The 16,581-nt window shown below is 36.5% G+C and overlaps 4 protein-coding genes across 6 annotated transcripts in view; 1 reads left to right on the forward strand and 3 right to left on the reverse strand.

Moving 5' to 3' along the window:
- Nucleotides 1-118: 118 nt before the first annotated feature.
- On the forward strand, nucleotides 119-1,468 carry LOC140748347 (rRNA-processing protein UTP23 homolog). Its single transcript, XM_073081188.1, has 2 exons — nucleotides 119-335; nucleotides 805-1,468. The coding sequence occupies exons 1-2, from the start codon at nucleotides 216-218 to the stop codon at nucleotides 1,438-1,440; spliced, it is 756 nt and encodes a 251-aa protein (XP_072937289.1). The 5' UTR covers nucleotides 119-215; the 3' UTR covers nucleotides 1,441-1,468.
- A 307-nt stretch (nucleotides 1,469-1,775) lies between these two features.
- Nucleotides 1,776-3,170, reverse strand: LOC140748348 (uncharacterized). Its single transcript, XM_073081189.1, has 3 exons — nucleotides 2,734-3,170; nucleotides 2,208-2,449; nucleotides 1,776-1,967 (listed from the first exon to the last, which is right to left on the reverse strand). Exons 1-3 carry the CDS (start codon nucleotides 3,035-3,037, stop codon nucleotides 1,812-1,814), a joined length of 702 nt encoding a protein of 233 aa, XP_072937290.1. The 5' UTR covers nucleotides 3,038-3,170; the 3' UTR covers nucleotides 1,776-1,811.
- Nucleotides 3,171-3,265: 95 nt separating this feature from the next.
- On the reverse strand, nucleotides 3,266-8,446 carry ncm (pre-mRNA-splicing factor nucampholin). The gene is made up of 5 exons (XM_073081187.1): nucleotides 7,257-8,446; nucleotides 6,279-6,939; nucleotides 5,870-6,008; nucleotides 5,501-5,612; nucleotides 3,266-5,075 (listed from the first exon to the last, which is right to left on the reverse strand). Exons 1-5 carry the CDS (start codon nucleotides 8,287-8,289, stop codon nucleotides 3,379-3,381), a joined length of 3,642 nt encoding a protein of 1,213 aa, XP_072937288.1. The 5' UTR covers nucleotides 8,290-8,446; the 3' UTR covers nucleotides 3,266-3,378.
- A 3,458-nt stretch (nucleotides 8,447-11,904) lies between these two features.
- Nucleotides 11,905-16,581, reverse strand: part of stai (stathmin) — a 56,626-nt gene continuing 51,949 nt past the window's right edge. For 2 of the 3 annotated variants that reach the window (XM_073080993.1, XM_073080992.1), the window contains 3 exons: nucleotides 16,375-16,515; nucleotides 15,322-15,462; nucleotides 11,905-14,628 (listed from right to left, as the gene is read on the reverse strand). In XM_073080993.1, the coding sequence (XP_072937094.1) occupies nucleotides 14,554-14,628; nucleotides 15,322-15,462; nucleotides 16,375-16,515 (357 nt within the window). In that variant the 3' untranslated portion in view covers nucleotides 11,905-14,553. The remainder of the gene's footprint in view (nucleotides 14,629-15,321; nucleotides 15,463-16,374; nucleotides 16,516-16,581) is intronic. The other variant, XM_073080994.1, reaches the window with a different exon arrangement.

Raw genomic sequence — 16,581 nt, forward strand, 5'->3', positions numbered from 1 at the left:
GCGTGTAAAAATATCTTGACCATGATAAATAAAAATTTGTTACGTCAAATTTTACCTTGACATAATAATGTTGCCAGACTTGACTTGACAATGATAGCTGACTAAAAACTTGCTTTGAATTGAATGTTTCGGGTTTCCTGAATTGTATCGTTTTTTCAGTTTGTACATGCGACACTAACCTTGTGGTTTCTTTACATATCTAGAGGTTCGTAAAAATGAAAATAACGAGGTACAAGAAGGTGCAGAAATACCTCAAATTCTACTACAATAACTACGGCTTCCACCAACCATACCAATTGTTGATCGACGGCACATTCTGTTTCGCAGCGTTCAAAGTGAGTCTCTGTTTCAGGTACCTAGATTTGATTACTGCTCGATAGACTCCAGACATTAATAAAATCTCATTCATAATGGACAGTAAATACAGACGTATGGGTCGTTTAATCGACATAGTGGATACGGAGTGGCGTGCCGAGCAACTGCCCCATGAGGACATCCAGGTGCCTCTGGAGGAGCTGCCCGACCCCGAGGCAGACAGCGCGGACTCGCATCTCACTCTTAAGGAGCAAAGTATGCGCTGGCAGGAAAACTTCCCGGAACCTGCGAGCATTAATCAAAACTAGGTACTTTTTTCATTCCACTAGAAATATAATTTTTATTTCCGTATTTTAATATTTCAAATATACTTACAAGTCAAATATACTTGAGTCAAGGTTTATTGATCCATTTCAAATAGACATTTTTGATAATAATTTAATTAGTAAATTAAGTAACTATTAAACAATAACTTTTTATCTTTTTCAGGAGCAAATTAACATTAGAGAACAAATACCAAGATACCTTAATGGACAAGTTAAATTATTGACAACTAGGTGTATTATAATTGAAACTGAAAAGATATCTAAGAAAACACATGGTGCTCTCACTATTTTGAAGCAGTATGGCATTCACGAGTGTGGCCACAAGGAACCCATTGCAGGGGCACATTGCATCATGTCCATGGTTGGCAAGAAAAATGATAAGCATTACATCATAGCAACACAGGATAGAGATTTACAAGAAAAACTAAGAAATAAAGCTGGTGTACCAATTCTCTATTTCCATAACAAATCACCTACTCTCGAAAAACCATCCAAAATGAGTTATGATAAAGCTGGCCAAGTATTAGAAGCAGATTCTAACATATTCATATCAGAAACACAAAATGAAGTATTGCAAACAATGAAAAAAGCTCTCGGCATAGAAGAAAAAGTTGAGGAAAAAAGGGTTATAGTTAAAAAGAAAAAAACTCATAACCCAAATCCATTATCTTGCAAGAAAAAGAAAAAGAAATCTACCGGAGCCATAGGGAAACCAACACCAGGTGTCAAGGAAGGCAAAGTGAGAAAAAGAAAAAAGTCTAAACATAAGAACATACAATTGCAATCATTAGCACCTTAAAATAAAAACTTTTGAAACATAATATTGTTTTACTTCATTTTATTTATATCTGAAGATGTATAGGAGAAATGATTTTTTTTATTTTTTGGAAGCAGTGGTCAAAAAGAAGTCAGCTAATTATTAAAATGTAACATGAAACTATGAAAGAACATGTGATATTTAACTTTGCCTTCAATGAAGAACAGCTCTACACTGTTTAAATGATAGAAAAGTCTGAGGCAGCCTGACCATGGAAAACCATTTCTTTAAAAATGTTTTAAATACATCATGCCAAAAGCTTTAGGGTATTAAAAAGTCTTGTAAACATAATTCTTTTTATTATTAATAATGTCATAGTCACTAAATAAAAAGATAGATTAAATATAATTTAACTACTTTGGCTTGAAAGGCCACAGTAACTTCAGCCGATGGGCTCCAAAAGTTTGTATGTGGACCAATGGCAGGTTAGTTAGGTACACAGTATGGAAGTGTGAGAGGATATCGTAACACTCGTCTGGTTCAAACACTTCTTGGCTATCAGGTGAATCCTAGAAAAAAATAATAAACTTGCAAATATTGTTATATATGCATAGTCTATTTTATAGTTCACAAGGGAGACATCAAATCCTCCATCCTCGCAACAATACAATACAAATGTAAAGTCGTCATTCAAACCTGTGTCTAGACAGGAATCGAACATGGAACCGGCGTATCATTTCCGTAGAATTTGTGACTAAAAAAAGCTAACTGAAATGTTAAGATAAGAAAGGAGTATAAAAAATAAGCACCTCAATTGTATGTCGTATCAATATTTCCTTGAAGTAATGCCAAGTAGCAATTGGTGATATCCAATAATACCATTTGAAGTATAAATGGGTTTTCATGTATAATGTTAGGAGGCAAGCTAGTTTGCGTGCACTGAAATCTCGTTGCGCAGCATAGTCAATGGTTTCCGTTACCAAACCAATAAGGAACGTCTTCTCTGATAGATTGTAGTTCTCTGTTATCTTCTTTTTCACAAGGATATCTCCTAAAAATCGGTATCGTTAATATTTATTTTTCATGAATATGGCAAACGTGTGAATAGTTAAGAACAAGTATGTATTCGCCTAACATGCTTGCCGTGCCATAACGCTTGCCATGAACATAAGTAACAAACTCGAATTAAAATACTTCCTAAAATGTATAACAGTAGGGCTGCTAAATAATAAAATACTAATCTTTAGTCACAAATTCTCATAGTAGTGATACTATTTACTCGTAGTTACCTAGATGGCTGTAAATGATACTGCGGTATCTAATTTCAATACGAACCCAAACATTTCTTAAAGCCGCCATCAGGATCAGAGTCATATGCTGCGATCATCTCAACCACATCCTCTTCACAAAAGAGAGTATTTAGTAAAAGACGAGGCTTCTCTTCCTTTTCTGGCTTTTTGAAAGGTGGAGTCTCATTCTCTTTGAGTGAATAAAAGTACGATGGAGCAGATATTTGAGTTTTTAATTCGCCTTGTTTTATGGGAACTATTGGCGCTGAAGCTGATATTCCTTTCGCTCGTGAGACATTTGAGGATTCAGACGACCTTATACCACTCTTCGACTCTAATACGGTTTGCATATTTACGCGAATTTTACATGAATTCTACATAAAGTAATCTCTATGCGCTGGAGGCTTAACCAAACCAACTAGACAGGTTGTCACAAAATCATGACATCTAATTTTTCTTTCTATTTATAACTAAAGTTCAGACTTAAGGTTAATAATTCACCAGTACGTTATTGCGTACGATGTGATAATAATAAATACGCTTTACTGACCTTTTTGTGTAACACAATTTTATTCGCATTTGTAATAAGCTTAAGTGCTTTGTTTACTCACAAATTATTGTGTATAAATCAAATAACAATTACAAATTAATTAAGACAAATATTTACACCTATCTTAAAACTATTTGATGTTCAGTTCCGCCTTCTGTCACCGCCCTTTCCTTTAGTTTTACTGTTTTCTTCTACAGTTTTGCTATTTTCAATATCAAACGTGTCCCAATAACGACCACTGACTTTATTGTCCTCATAATCACTACTATCACTATCAGATTCTTCGCTCGAAGATGAAGAACTTTCTTCTTCACGTCTGTGTTTTTGATTTTTATTCTTAGAACTGTTGCGATCCTTACTATCGTCTTTCTGCTTTTTGCTTTGATCCTTAACTTTTTGCTTGCGTTTTGGCGTTTGTCCGTTACGTTTAGTTTTGTCTTCATCACTACTACTTTCACTATCTGATTCTTCACGTGACGATTTCTTTTTGTCTTCATTTTTCGCGCGATTCTTTTTCTTACTCTTACTCTTAGAGTTATCCTCATCATCACTATCATATTTATTCTTTTTAGTTTTATCATCTTGTTTGCGCTTCCCTTTTTCTCTATTCCGTTTATCATCTTTTTTATGAATTTCATCCTCAGATTCTTCTTCTGACAAGCTTCCTTTCCCGCGACTGCTTTTCTTGCTTTTATCCTTAACATTATTTCGATGTTCTGTATTTTCTTTATTGCTTTTACTTTTCTCATCTCGACGATTACGCTCAGTTTCCTTGTATTTGTTGTCATCATCCCTCCTACTAACTTTATTCCTGTCTTCTTTGTGGTTATTTCTGGAATCATCATCGTCACTATCATCGTTGTGTTTGTCTCTTTTGTCCGTACCATGCCCCTTCTTTCCCTTATCCCTTACTTCTGTATCTCTCGTCTCCCTTTCATCCCTACTCATATTTTTATCTTTAGATTTTCCGTGCAATGAATCTTTTGAACTTTTATCCTTATTCCGATCATTATCTGGAACCCTATCATTTTTATCGACGCCTTTGTCTCTACTATCCTTTTTGTTATTTTGATCCCTAGTTCTATCATCAACCCTATCAGTTCTAGTTGTAGAATGTTCATTATTACTATGATCACGGTTTTTATCTTTATCTTGTCTTTTATCTTCGCGGTCATCTTTTCGTGATCTATTATCGCTATTACTTCTTCCATATCTATCACTTTGATCTTTTCTAGACCTTTCATCATCATATCTGTTATCGTCTCTTGCGTAACGTTCACTTCTTCTATATTCACCGCCGTCTCTCCTGTCATACGCGCGCTCCTTTTCTGGCCGCCTCTGGCCACTGTCAGTTTCGGCACGTCTTCTGTTTATATCTTCCGACTCTCGTTCATCCCTATCATTTCGGCGTCTGTCCGAATCCCGATTGTTACGATCATCCATATTTCCACGACCATCCCTCTGTCTTTCTCTATCCTCATAACGTCGATCCTCCATATTTCCACGTCCATCCCTCTGTCTTTCTCTATCTTCATAACGTCGATCATCCATATTTCCACGACCATCCCTCTGTTTTTCTCTATCTTCATAACGTCTCGAAACATCTCGGGGTCTAGCAAAATTGTCTTTGTTTTGTTCCGGCCTTTCCTGACGATTTTCATGTCGCCTTGCGTTTTCCCCGTAAGTGTCATAGAAGCCATCATGTCCCCATCTTTTATCCTTGTCATTATTTTCTTTATTAGCAGTGTCTTCTTGTGGTGCATCTTTACCAGATTTTGACTTTTCCTTTTCTTTGGATTTTTCTTTTTTCTTATTTTTTCCATTTTCCTCTTCAGAATCTGAAACATTTAAGTCAAAAATTTTATGTTAAGGTAAACAATCAATTAATTTTACAAAGTACTTGTTGTATTAGTCCATCAGTAAGTTGTATGATCAACTATTATTTTATTTTATCTCACTTAATGTTGAGATTAATAACCAGATAGCAGAAATTTCGGATATACTAATTTACACTATATTAGTTAATGTATCGTCAAACTGGTCTTATTATTGTCTTTAAAATAAGGATATGGATCATGGTCATATATCTTATCCGAACCTATCAGAACATCTTTATTGTATTCAGGTTTGAAATTTTCGAGTGGTAAAACATTAACTACATAATATGGTAATCTCAGTGCCTTTCAGTTCCAATAATAACTAACAAATACAGGTATACCATGTACTGCAGTTTTTTGCCTCTGTTATTACAACAAAATCTCACCATCTGAACTAGAATCGCTTGATGATGAATCCGAACTGCTGGAACTGGAGCTAGAGTCCGAGCTGGAAGAATCACTCTCCACATTTATATTTGTCACTGCTGCTGGAACATTCTGAAGAATAAAACAAATCATTCTATATATATTTGATAGAGTAATGGCTACAGAATCCCACTACACAAACCAGCACAAGGGCGTAAGCAGTATATGTCTACAAATCTGTATTTTTATGAATATGTGTGAAAATGGCTTGTTGCAATCATAACAAGAATAATATAATTCATACTTTTACAACTAAAAACAAAGGCAATCTTGTATAAACAAAAATGAAAAATACAACGAAATAACTCAAACAAAAATAAAAGTGATACCTTGGGCATTTGCTTCAGATGCTCACGCAATTCATCAGTCAGGCCTCCCAAGCCTATTGAAGTAAAGAAGTTGATTGAAAATCTGGTATTTTTTGGGTTGTCCCGAGGGAAGATGCCAGAAAATGCATCCTGCAATGTCCTGAAACAATAGAAAAATACAATGTCAAACTTGCTTAACAATAGAATAAATACAAAGTCAAACTTGCTAACTAGAAAAAAATAATGTAAAGCAAGAGATGGTACCCACTGAAGAGGAAAATAATTAAAAATATAGTCTTTATCTAATAATAATTAATCACCAGGTTTACTCACAAGTACAAAATTTCAAAATAAACATATCAGTTACGTTTTTTAATGAAAAAAATGTGTTTATGGTATATATTAGGTACCACCCCCGATCAGAACTTACGGGTCCCGAAGACGATCATTCAACTTCTTCAATCCCATGTACTCAGCCAGCTCTTGGAACAGGATCTTAATGTAGATTCTACTGGAGCTTGTTGTGTCTTCCTCATTCAACTTCACACACTCCATAACCTCCCAGCTTATTGAATCCGTTAACAGAAGATGTGCAAAGAATTTACTGACATTCCTTAGACGATTTGTGTCTAATCTGTGCGCTGTGGCATACGAGTCTTTGTAGATCTCCTCAAACGGTCCTATGTACATTCTATTGATATTACAAAACCTTTGAGCGAGTAATCCATAGAATTTTTCATACGTCCTCTGCTCAGCACAGCAGTCTAGAAACATGTGACACAGTTCCACTTCTTGACCTGGTTTCAGTTGCATCTTCATCAGCTTATGGGCACACTCCTCAAAGTCCAAACTGGAGTTAATTGTGAGATATATAGTACGCCTTAGAGCGACTAGATTTGTTTCAGTGTTGTCTATGATAGTCATTCCTTTCTGCTCCCCTTCTTGTTCTTGATCATCATCAGATTCCTCGCTGCCTGACTCTTCAGAACCATCTTCCTCACCAGACTCTGCATCAGATCCTAGTATCTCTTTGCTAAGAGTCTTATATTTTTGTTCATTATCCTCATATTTGTCATCAAATTTGAATACATCTGTAATTTGAAAAAATATTTTACCATCACAAAATTGTCCCATACTCTAAAAATTTATGAAACTCAACAAGGTTCAATAAAATTATTTCATTAAGAATCACTTAAATTATTGAATTACTCAAATTAGATCTAACAAAAATTCTACACTTCACAAGTATTAGTCTTCACAAGGACTATAGAAGTCCAAATAAGAAATGTTATTATATGTCTTATATTACAAATTTAAAGAAGATTTTCGATATATTAATGCAATGCAATGATTAAAAAAATTTATTATAGTACTGAAAAAGTTTTTAGTCAAATAACGCAAAACTTACTCAAGATATCTTGGGGGTCAGTAGCATCATCCAACATAAGGAGGTGCGTGAACTGTTCCTCTTCCGCCACCAGCTCCAACTCCTCAATCAGTGCGGGGTGGTCCTTGAAACCATCCTTCCACACTTGGAACATCACCTCAATCATGTACTGCACCCTTTTGTCCAGCTGACCTTCATGCAAGATGTTCCTCAGCATCTCGAATATAGCATTAACTCCCTTCGATGACACCTCAGTGAGCTTCTGACCACATTCCTTCAGGAATGCTATGGCCACTTCTACAGAATCATCTGTAGGCGACTCCACTAGTAAGGTTAACAGCTCCAGTGCGAGAATTTCATGTGCAACCCTCTGATTAACTAAGTGGGCTATGAAAGAGGCTGAAGAAATGCAAGTTGGCTTATCGTTTCTCTTGAATCCTCTTTTAAATTGTATGACCAGTCTTTTAAGCAGCAGTTCCCCTATGTTAGGGAAACGGGAATTCACTGCGGCCACTAAGGCAGCATAAACATTAGTGAAGGTTGGAGATGCTGCTTGAGCCTGTATTACTGAACGGCAAAGCAGACCACGACCACGGACAATATTCTCCTTTAAGAGCTCCCTGATAATTATACCAATGTTACCGACGTTAATTTTGTTAATGTGGCCGTGTATAGATTTCTTGAGCGCTTCCCACGCTAATCTTTGGTATGCCACAGACGACTTATCTGTTATTTGGGCTTGCATCATCCTCAGCCTTGCAGGAGGTATGTAAGCGCCGCCTGTCCTGGTGTTGAGCATGTCGGTTTCCTTCGCCTTTCTTTCGGGCGCCTTCTTGATAGGTTCGTTTGATGCGTCATCTCGTTTTTCCTGTTTCACGGGACCGTTGGGAGACCTCGACCTGGAGTGCCTCCGCTTGCGGCGCTCCCGGTCCCGGTCCCGATCCTCATACGACCGTGACCTGGAACGATGTCTTCTCGACTTTTTCTCCCTCCGACGATCTTCATTATCACTGTGTTTATCCGCCTTTCGCTTGCTATCTGTTTTACTATCCATTCCTATATAAAAAGTTACTCACTCTTTGTTCAATATAAGATATTTAACATTCCTAAAGTACGTATTAACTTAAACTAGTAACAATTTTACACAATACTGAAATTACTTTTGAAAACGTGATAAACATGCATGACATAAATAATAGGCAGCCATTTTAATATTTTATTAACGCTTGACAAAGTGACATTTAGTCAATTGTTTGTCAAATCCAGTGTTGCCAGCTTCAATAATTCTGAGCGTAAGACAACATCAGTATAGTACACACGTTTTATAGCTCGTCTTGGAACCGTACAATATCCGATAAACGGTTATTGATGAATGTGAGACTCAATACACACATACACTTGATTCACGTTATTTCGAAATGTCCTCGAAATTTCCACTTACGTCAAAAATAATAAATTTTCAGTTTCGACAAGTAATCGGCCTTCAGTTATAGGCCTGCTCCACAGAACACCTATACTCCTAACGAAGCCTGTTAAAGACAGCCTTCTGTTTTACTTAGAGTCCAGAGTCGTCGAGTATATTTTATTTGATTAAATTGGCTACTTGACACTTTTTGGGAAACTGTTTTAATGAATTCATATACGTATTATATATGCCTTTCATTGATCATTTTTTCGAAAAAAGGGCTATTTATTAATAAAAAAACATATTTTTATTACGGTGAACGGAACGTTAAGCCAAAACAGGCGGTCAAGTGTCATTTCGTAGCGTGACGTCAACACATTGAAAATATAGAAATAAACTTCGACGCTACACATACTTCAGGGGAAATCTTGGGAATTATTTAACTTTTATTAGTACAATTGCAAGAATGTCAAATTACAAGGCGTGTGCAGTGACGATGTGTTCAAGTACGATCGCTAAATATCCTAACAAATTTGCTTATACTTAAGTTCCTAAACCCAAATCTCTAAACGTTAAAGAACTTGCAGATTCTTATATGTTTAAATCCTCTGTTTGCAAGCAATGACATTTTATACTATCTATGTAAGAGAAGTATTATTGAAAAAAAGGAATAAATTTAGTAACTCTCGAGTGATTCGTCAATTCCAAATCATTGGAACGGGACGTAATCAAAACAAAACAGCAAGTGGAAGTATTCATATATTTAATATATTGTATAGATGTCTATGATAAGAAAAGAATTATAAGACGTCTATGAGAATTCTATTTTAAGGGCCCATTCTGTAATTAATAGGACACAATTAAAATATTTCATGACTGTGTTATTATTGATGGTGCATGTGCACTGATTAAGTTACATGACTGTATAATTAAAAATACATGATTTGCTAATATTAGTATTTTATTAACCGATTTCTTTGTTTATTTGGTTTATATGGTTCTATTAGTGAGTACACACAGTAGAACTTTTGTATATATTTATCATATGTTACAGTTACAATAATTACTACAGATCACCTAAGCTAAATTTTTGTGCTGCTTGCGTGTCTGCTTTTCTTCATTACTAAAATTATTTTCCGTAACAAATGGATATATATTTTTATCACTGTCATTTTCAGAATTATATTGCAATGCAATAATAGGAACTGTATGGTCACTTTTCTTCCTTCATCTCGTTGGATAGGTTACGCAAGTAAAGAAGTACTATTTCCCGTGTACTTTACTTTATGTATTTCAGACTGGTGCCCACTTTCGAAACTTTTGGCTCCTCACTTCTTCTAGGCAGGACAGTCATCACATTTTCATTTTCATTGATGTACCTTGTGTTCAGGACAACTTTTACTTTTCATGAAACACAAGCTTGCCTTCCTCTTAAACTGCACATACTCCTCCTCCTCTTCCTTCCTCTTAAACTGTAAATATAAATATAACCAATTAATAATCTTAAAACAGTTCACATAAGAATAAAAGTATATTTAAAAAAATCTTAATAATCACTTAAAGACAACCTTTCTTCTGTCTGAAGTCAGTTAAGAAATGTTTTAATTGTCCGATATGATTAAATGTAAATATAAAGAATGTTTTACTTACGTTGTTTATTTGATATTTCCATAGGTTATCTCACGGAAGTTTTTGTATCCATTTTGATTTATTGCACTGCATATATGGAGATTCTTTAAGCAGGTTCACGCTATCAGCTTTAATATAGTATGGCTTCATTTTGGTTCACAACATAAATTCAACCAACTCTAACAGCAAACGATTTAATTATTATTTGTCTTGTTTGGTTTCGATGTAGTGACGTCACATGACATTTGAGGCAGCACTGTCGCCGTTTTGGGATTTAAAATCCACAGATAAAAAATCGAAAATTTCTTTTTAAAAATTAAAATACTTAGAACGTATTAAAAAATAAACGAAATACTGCATAATTTATGTTTACTTATAAGCTATCATATCCAACATATTTCATATTTTATTGTTATAACTGTCAAATACCCAATTATATCGTATTGGTCAATACAACTAATATACTATGTAACTACTATAGGTAACGATATTTCAAATATATAAAACTATAAAAGTTTATGAGTATCTTTTAGGGCAGATATATTTTTAAGTAAGTGTACCTTATTGATAGTGATAGAGAGTGATATATTTTGTGTGTGTAAAAGTAATTATTTTATTTGTCCGTAAAATATTTTTAATTATCGGAGATCGTGAGGTATCGAAAGATTCCTATGCGGTTATAAACTTTATTCTTATTTTTGTCTTGACAATATTATTTAATTTTGAGGTTAATAGACCGACAAACCGACAAGACTTTTCAATTTCTCGAAGTAAAGAAATATTTTTTGCGTTTATTTCATAAAATACGTTTTTAAAAGTAGATCATATGTTATTTGTGAGTAAAATTAATAGTTTCTTAGGTAGTTTTGAAATTCTAGCAACATTATAATGACAATTGACGCACTTCCCACGTGCACAGAAAAGTTTGCCGCACTATAAATTATGTGCCTGGTGTTGCCAGGAATGTGAATACTGAGGCAAAAATTCCAATCTTAATATTAATCTCTTTTTTTCCAATATAGTCGAGGGAAATGGTCTTAAAAAAACCTCTGCTATGAACTCATGCTGTCACTCCCTTTAGCCATAGCAGCGCAACAAAGCTGTTGTAAGATAATTTGGGCTTTTGGTTTGGGGTTTGTGGCGTGACAGATAAAACTCGTAAGGTTCTTAATTCTAGAACCATTGGTCTACATCTTCACACATATAAATAAATATTTTCTAAGCTAAACTAATCCACACTCGGGTATTTAGTAGAATCAACGGTGATTAACACACACACACACACATCATCGGATTTTCATCATGTAACTTTATACTGCATATTATTTAATTAATCTCGCTCTGATTTTACATTCATGGTTACATTGGTGAATAATCAGTGTGATCTACTATATCGATTTTCTCCTTTTTGCAGCTGCTAATGTTTATTTTATGTGTGTGGTAAAGTAGTTTGTAAAGACTATTATAATGACTGATAAAAAATATTAGTATTGAGGAATGTATTGAGTAATATACTACATACTTTTTCATGTTAGAATTTTATTTCAGTACACCAAACATGATCATAACTCTTATGATGTTGTTTATATTTAGGGGTACTGGATTGGATAAGGGTAACAAAGAAAACAAATGTAGTTTATTAGTATTTATGACTTTATTCAATACGACAATGAAACTACAAAAATTGCCTGCACTTCAAACAGCAATTTCATATACCTCACAAACTGAAGCACATATTAATTAATAATCACATAAAATATAAAATTAACGTTTTATAATAACACCGTAAGAGATAGGAGAATGACTAACATTACGAAAAAACAGAAAAATATACGTAATAATAATTATCTGAAAAGCTATACGTTGGCGTCGCTATACATGATTCGTCTCGATCATTGAGAGTCTAAAGGCTACACAATACCCAAGGCAAATTGGTCAGAGGTTTTCACGTCTTCACCCAGAAACAAGCTAGTAACTTACACCTAACCTTACTCGAGTAGCGTTAGTAGAGGAGAAGCAGGCAAGCACCTCGCCCCGCCGCCAAGCAACATACATCATCTCTTAATATTATATACAATTATTACCATATCTTTGACGTTAAAACAGACAGACGCTAAATGAATGGCAAAAATATACTATAAATACAGAATTACTCTCTCATTCCCTCCCCTACAAATCCAATCCCACGTCCCAATCTCAAACACTCGATGCCCTCGTTTTGCAACGCAAATGTCACCTCATTTTATGCCAGACACATCTCGAACAGTTCGTTCCAACCGCCAAATTGTAATCAGCATAAAACTGAGGGAACGCGTCGCAAAACTGAGCCCAGACACGGTATCTGCACCCTACCTCTGTTACGAAACAATTTGTGCCTAACCGAATAATCGATACGATATCACTAGAGCAAATACATCACAGAAGCGGTTTGTGTCCAACACACCGCCGGCCGCGCCTCATCCTACGTTTAAAAAAATATAAAACGCTATGAAAGGCAGCATCGTACGTCACACAATATCCGTGATGATATCCGAGGGCCGATATACGAACACTTAGGCACTTCCGCTGTTAAACTATCGCGATCTATCGTCCCATCTACAACAATTTATTGTGCTCGCTTACAGTTAATAAGGATTTGATGCGAATGACTTATAACGTGGACTAGATGATGTGGCATTTCACAGACCGGCATGAACGCCTGCGCACATGGTGATATCCAAAACCCTACTAATTTTAAGTTGTTTTAAATCTATCAGGTAAGAAAATATTAATCTGAATCGTTCGACTCTACAACATTTATGTTACTAATTTATTTGTTGCGTTTTGCGTACGCAGGCGTTCGACAGTGTTGCCATGTTGCGTGTCATTGCAAGGATACCGGCAAAGCTCCCACCGACCGCTGCAAGCGACAAACACGACCCGACACGACGTCCCTTCCAACTTCCAACATAAACATACGATACGATACAATATAATACGAAACATTTAATGAACAGTCTGTAACGTGAAGGCGATAGAGATGATACGAAGGCGAAAAACTTAAATTTAGATTATACTTCCCTAAAAATACTGTTGCGTATGATAAACATTAAAATAATGATATTAGATCTATACCTAATGATTAGTGATTAGCTCTTCCAACTTCCATAATCTCCCCGCTCCGCCCGCTGGCTGAAGTAACCAATTAATTAACACAATCAAAATACATTGAGCTTTAGCGCCAAATATATTACTCCCTCTCAGCTCGAATAAGAAACCCAGTTCAATTCTTACCCAACTTTTAATAACCAACAGACGATTTGAATTACTAAAACTTGGCTCTAAGTGAGATCAATAATAATCACGATTTTTTCTCCTTATTGAAGTAGGCCATTGACGATTAGCGGTGTTGCCACTACAGGGTGAAATAAATAAAGGAATTTAATTTTGCCACAAGCATGACTGAGGGAAACATTTGGTGACACACGTAGCCGCGGACAGCGTGTAACACAACTCGTCACACTCCATGTTAGCATGTTAGTGGAATTTAGTACGACGTTTTAACTTGTGTTACATTTCTTACACAGCTACGAATTTACTACTGGGCCAGCCAAAATTTACGATTAGTCATAGATCAGCGATTTATGTCATTTGTCTCAATATTGCCAGCAAAGTTTAAAATAAGACGATATTAATGACCTATGACGTACTAAACCTACCCCCCGGGAGTTAGCACACTAGTAACTTTCTTTGTTCATGAAATTCACAGATCGAGTCGTACAGAGCTCAATCGAATAAAACTAACGGTACAATATGAAACGCGATACATAGAAGAGTCTATTCTAGTCGAACTTTCTATCGATAAGTCTGTTTTCTCAGTAAACTTACTAGTGAAATAACGACCCGACTGCCAATCCTCGAGAACCGAACGCTACATGCGAACCGGGCGATACAGATTTTCCGGCCACACTCGACGTTTCGTGTAGCAAAAATCGGCGAATGAACAGTTCCCATGCGGCGTTCCGATATGCAATCCACTGCGAGCGCGCGCTCGCCCGACGGGACGACGGCGACGCGACGCCGCGACGACCTCGCCGCTCCGCTCGCGCCCGCGCCGCGCTGCCGCCGCCGGCTAACCTAACGTCACTAAACATATGCGGCGGAGCCCCCGTCGGAGAGATGTGCCGAGTCAGGTCGACTCCGAAAAACGACCGACTCGGCACATCATTAGGTGGAGGGTGGCGTGGCCCCTGCCGCGGGAGGTGCTAGCGCAGCGGTGGCGGCGGCGGCGGCGGCGGCGGCGCTCTAGCCGGAGGTGGGCGCGGCGTCGGCTTCGGCGCGCGCGCACTTGTTCTGCCGCACCATCTCCGCGCGTCGCTCCTGCAGACAACATACAATCTCAGTACCATAGATAAGTATAGACATCTCACCGCCTTGTAATTGAAGAATTCTGACAACTCTCTCAACCATTTAATGGCTGTCATGGTGTAATTTACGCGGAACAATGCCGACATGTGCACATAAGTGGTGCAAAACCACGAAATCGAAGAAAAAGTGCAGAAAAATATCGATTCATTCGTAAATGATGTAAAACATACATTTTTTTTATATTTTTCAAACACGAAAATAGATGATACATTATTTATACTTCTTGTTAGGAGTGAGTAATCTTTACTAATGTATGCTCAGTACATGTATTTTCCTAATGATTTAAATATTACGTCACAGCAGCTTAGACAAATTCATTAAAAATTTACAAGGATACATTTTTAGATAAATACGTACAAAATTATGTACAAATAATTATTTGTACCAATTAATTATAACAATTTAACTTTTAAACACAAATCTCATTTATTGACAAAATCTAGTTATCATAGTAATTCTATTCCTGCAATTCCATTCCGACATGATTTTTCATTCCTATTTCATTGCCATCAATGTACTTATATATTTTAAATCCACTACCCAAAACAATATACTCATGAAAACACATGCACTAATCATTCATAACATATTAAGAATATAAGGGCTAACTGCACCGCTTTGACGAAACCGAAAACTACCACATACCTCCTTTTTAACAAAATCGAGTTTCCGCTGCATCTCCTTCTCGCGGTTAATCTCGGCGGCGGTGAGCTTGCTCTCGATGTCCTTTGTGATCTCCTCGACTTTCGCCGAGATCACCGAGCGCGCCTCCGCCAGCTTAATGTTCTACGCGCGGATGATAAACAAAAATAAAAAATAAAACGCATGCGTGGACAAAGTAAACTGAACGTTGAACACGTAACTGAATGATGAAACAAAACCAGTCAATGAAACAATGAAATACCAAAAACTAAAACTAACAAAGATGTCTTCTTACAATTTAATATTGAAGTATTGAGTCCAGACAATGAAATAATTGTACATGTAATCTTAGTCACAACTTAAAGAAAGACTTCCTGAGCGTAGGCGTACATGCTCTTTAATGAATTGCATTGTCTTGCAAAGTACTAAGCAATACAATGTATTCAATAAATAGCCTGTTCATTATTACTAAACTTAGATCCCGTTAATACAATACTTTGTGGAATCAGATATCTTTGAGATTGTAAGAGTTCCTCAGAATACATCAGGAAGAGTTAATATTTGACTGGTATTGTTTCAAAGATATTTCATGCTTGATAAAATAATAAAGGGGGTTGAACAACTATGACAACATATGATACATGTTAAACATAAAATATTCCAGATTTGCTAACGATATCATGTAAACACTAAAACATATGTAAATGATAAATTAAAAATAAGATACATTCATATGAAATGATTAACATCTCCATTTATTTGGTGTCTTCTTTCTCCAACGATCCTTCTGAGACACTAAATATATTGAGAATGATGACATGAGACAACATGAACAGTACTTACATGGGGGTATGTGTGGTCGCATTCCGTCGTAGACACCAGACGGTTTAGCGAGCAGGAGATTCTGGAGTCCTCCACGCAGCGCCGAGGACGGCCACCGGGGGAGTTTTAGTGCGGTAGGAATCCTACATAACCCCGTGCCGCTCCCACGGCATAGGGTACCTTTTGATGATTTCCCCTTCGTAAACATAAAAAAAATAGTGTTGGTTCACTTACATGGTTGCGCAGTTTCTCCCTCTGCTCGGCCTCGATCTGCAGGCGGCGGTCGGCGGCCTGCTGCAGCTTCTCCTGGATGGCGCTCTCCAGCTGCTGGAAGCGCTCGTGGTTGCCGGCGCGCACCTTGCGCACTTGCTCCTCCTGGGGAGTTAGTGCGTTATTAATTATATGTAGAAAATGATGGCATTTTGAAAAAAGAGTAATATA

The sequence above is a fragment of the Epargyreus clarus genome, unplaced genomic scaffold (genome assembly GCF_041222505.1).
Source record: "Epargyreus clarus isolate Ecla_fem2 unplaced genomic scaffold, WU_Ecla_fem_2.2 ptg000015l, whole genome shotgun sequence".
Lineage (NCBI taxonomy): Eukaryota > Metazoa > Arthropoda > Insecta > Lepidoptera > Hesperiidae > Epargyreus > Epargyreus clarus.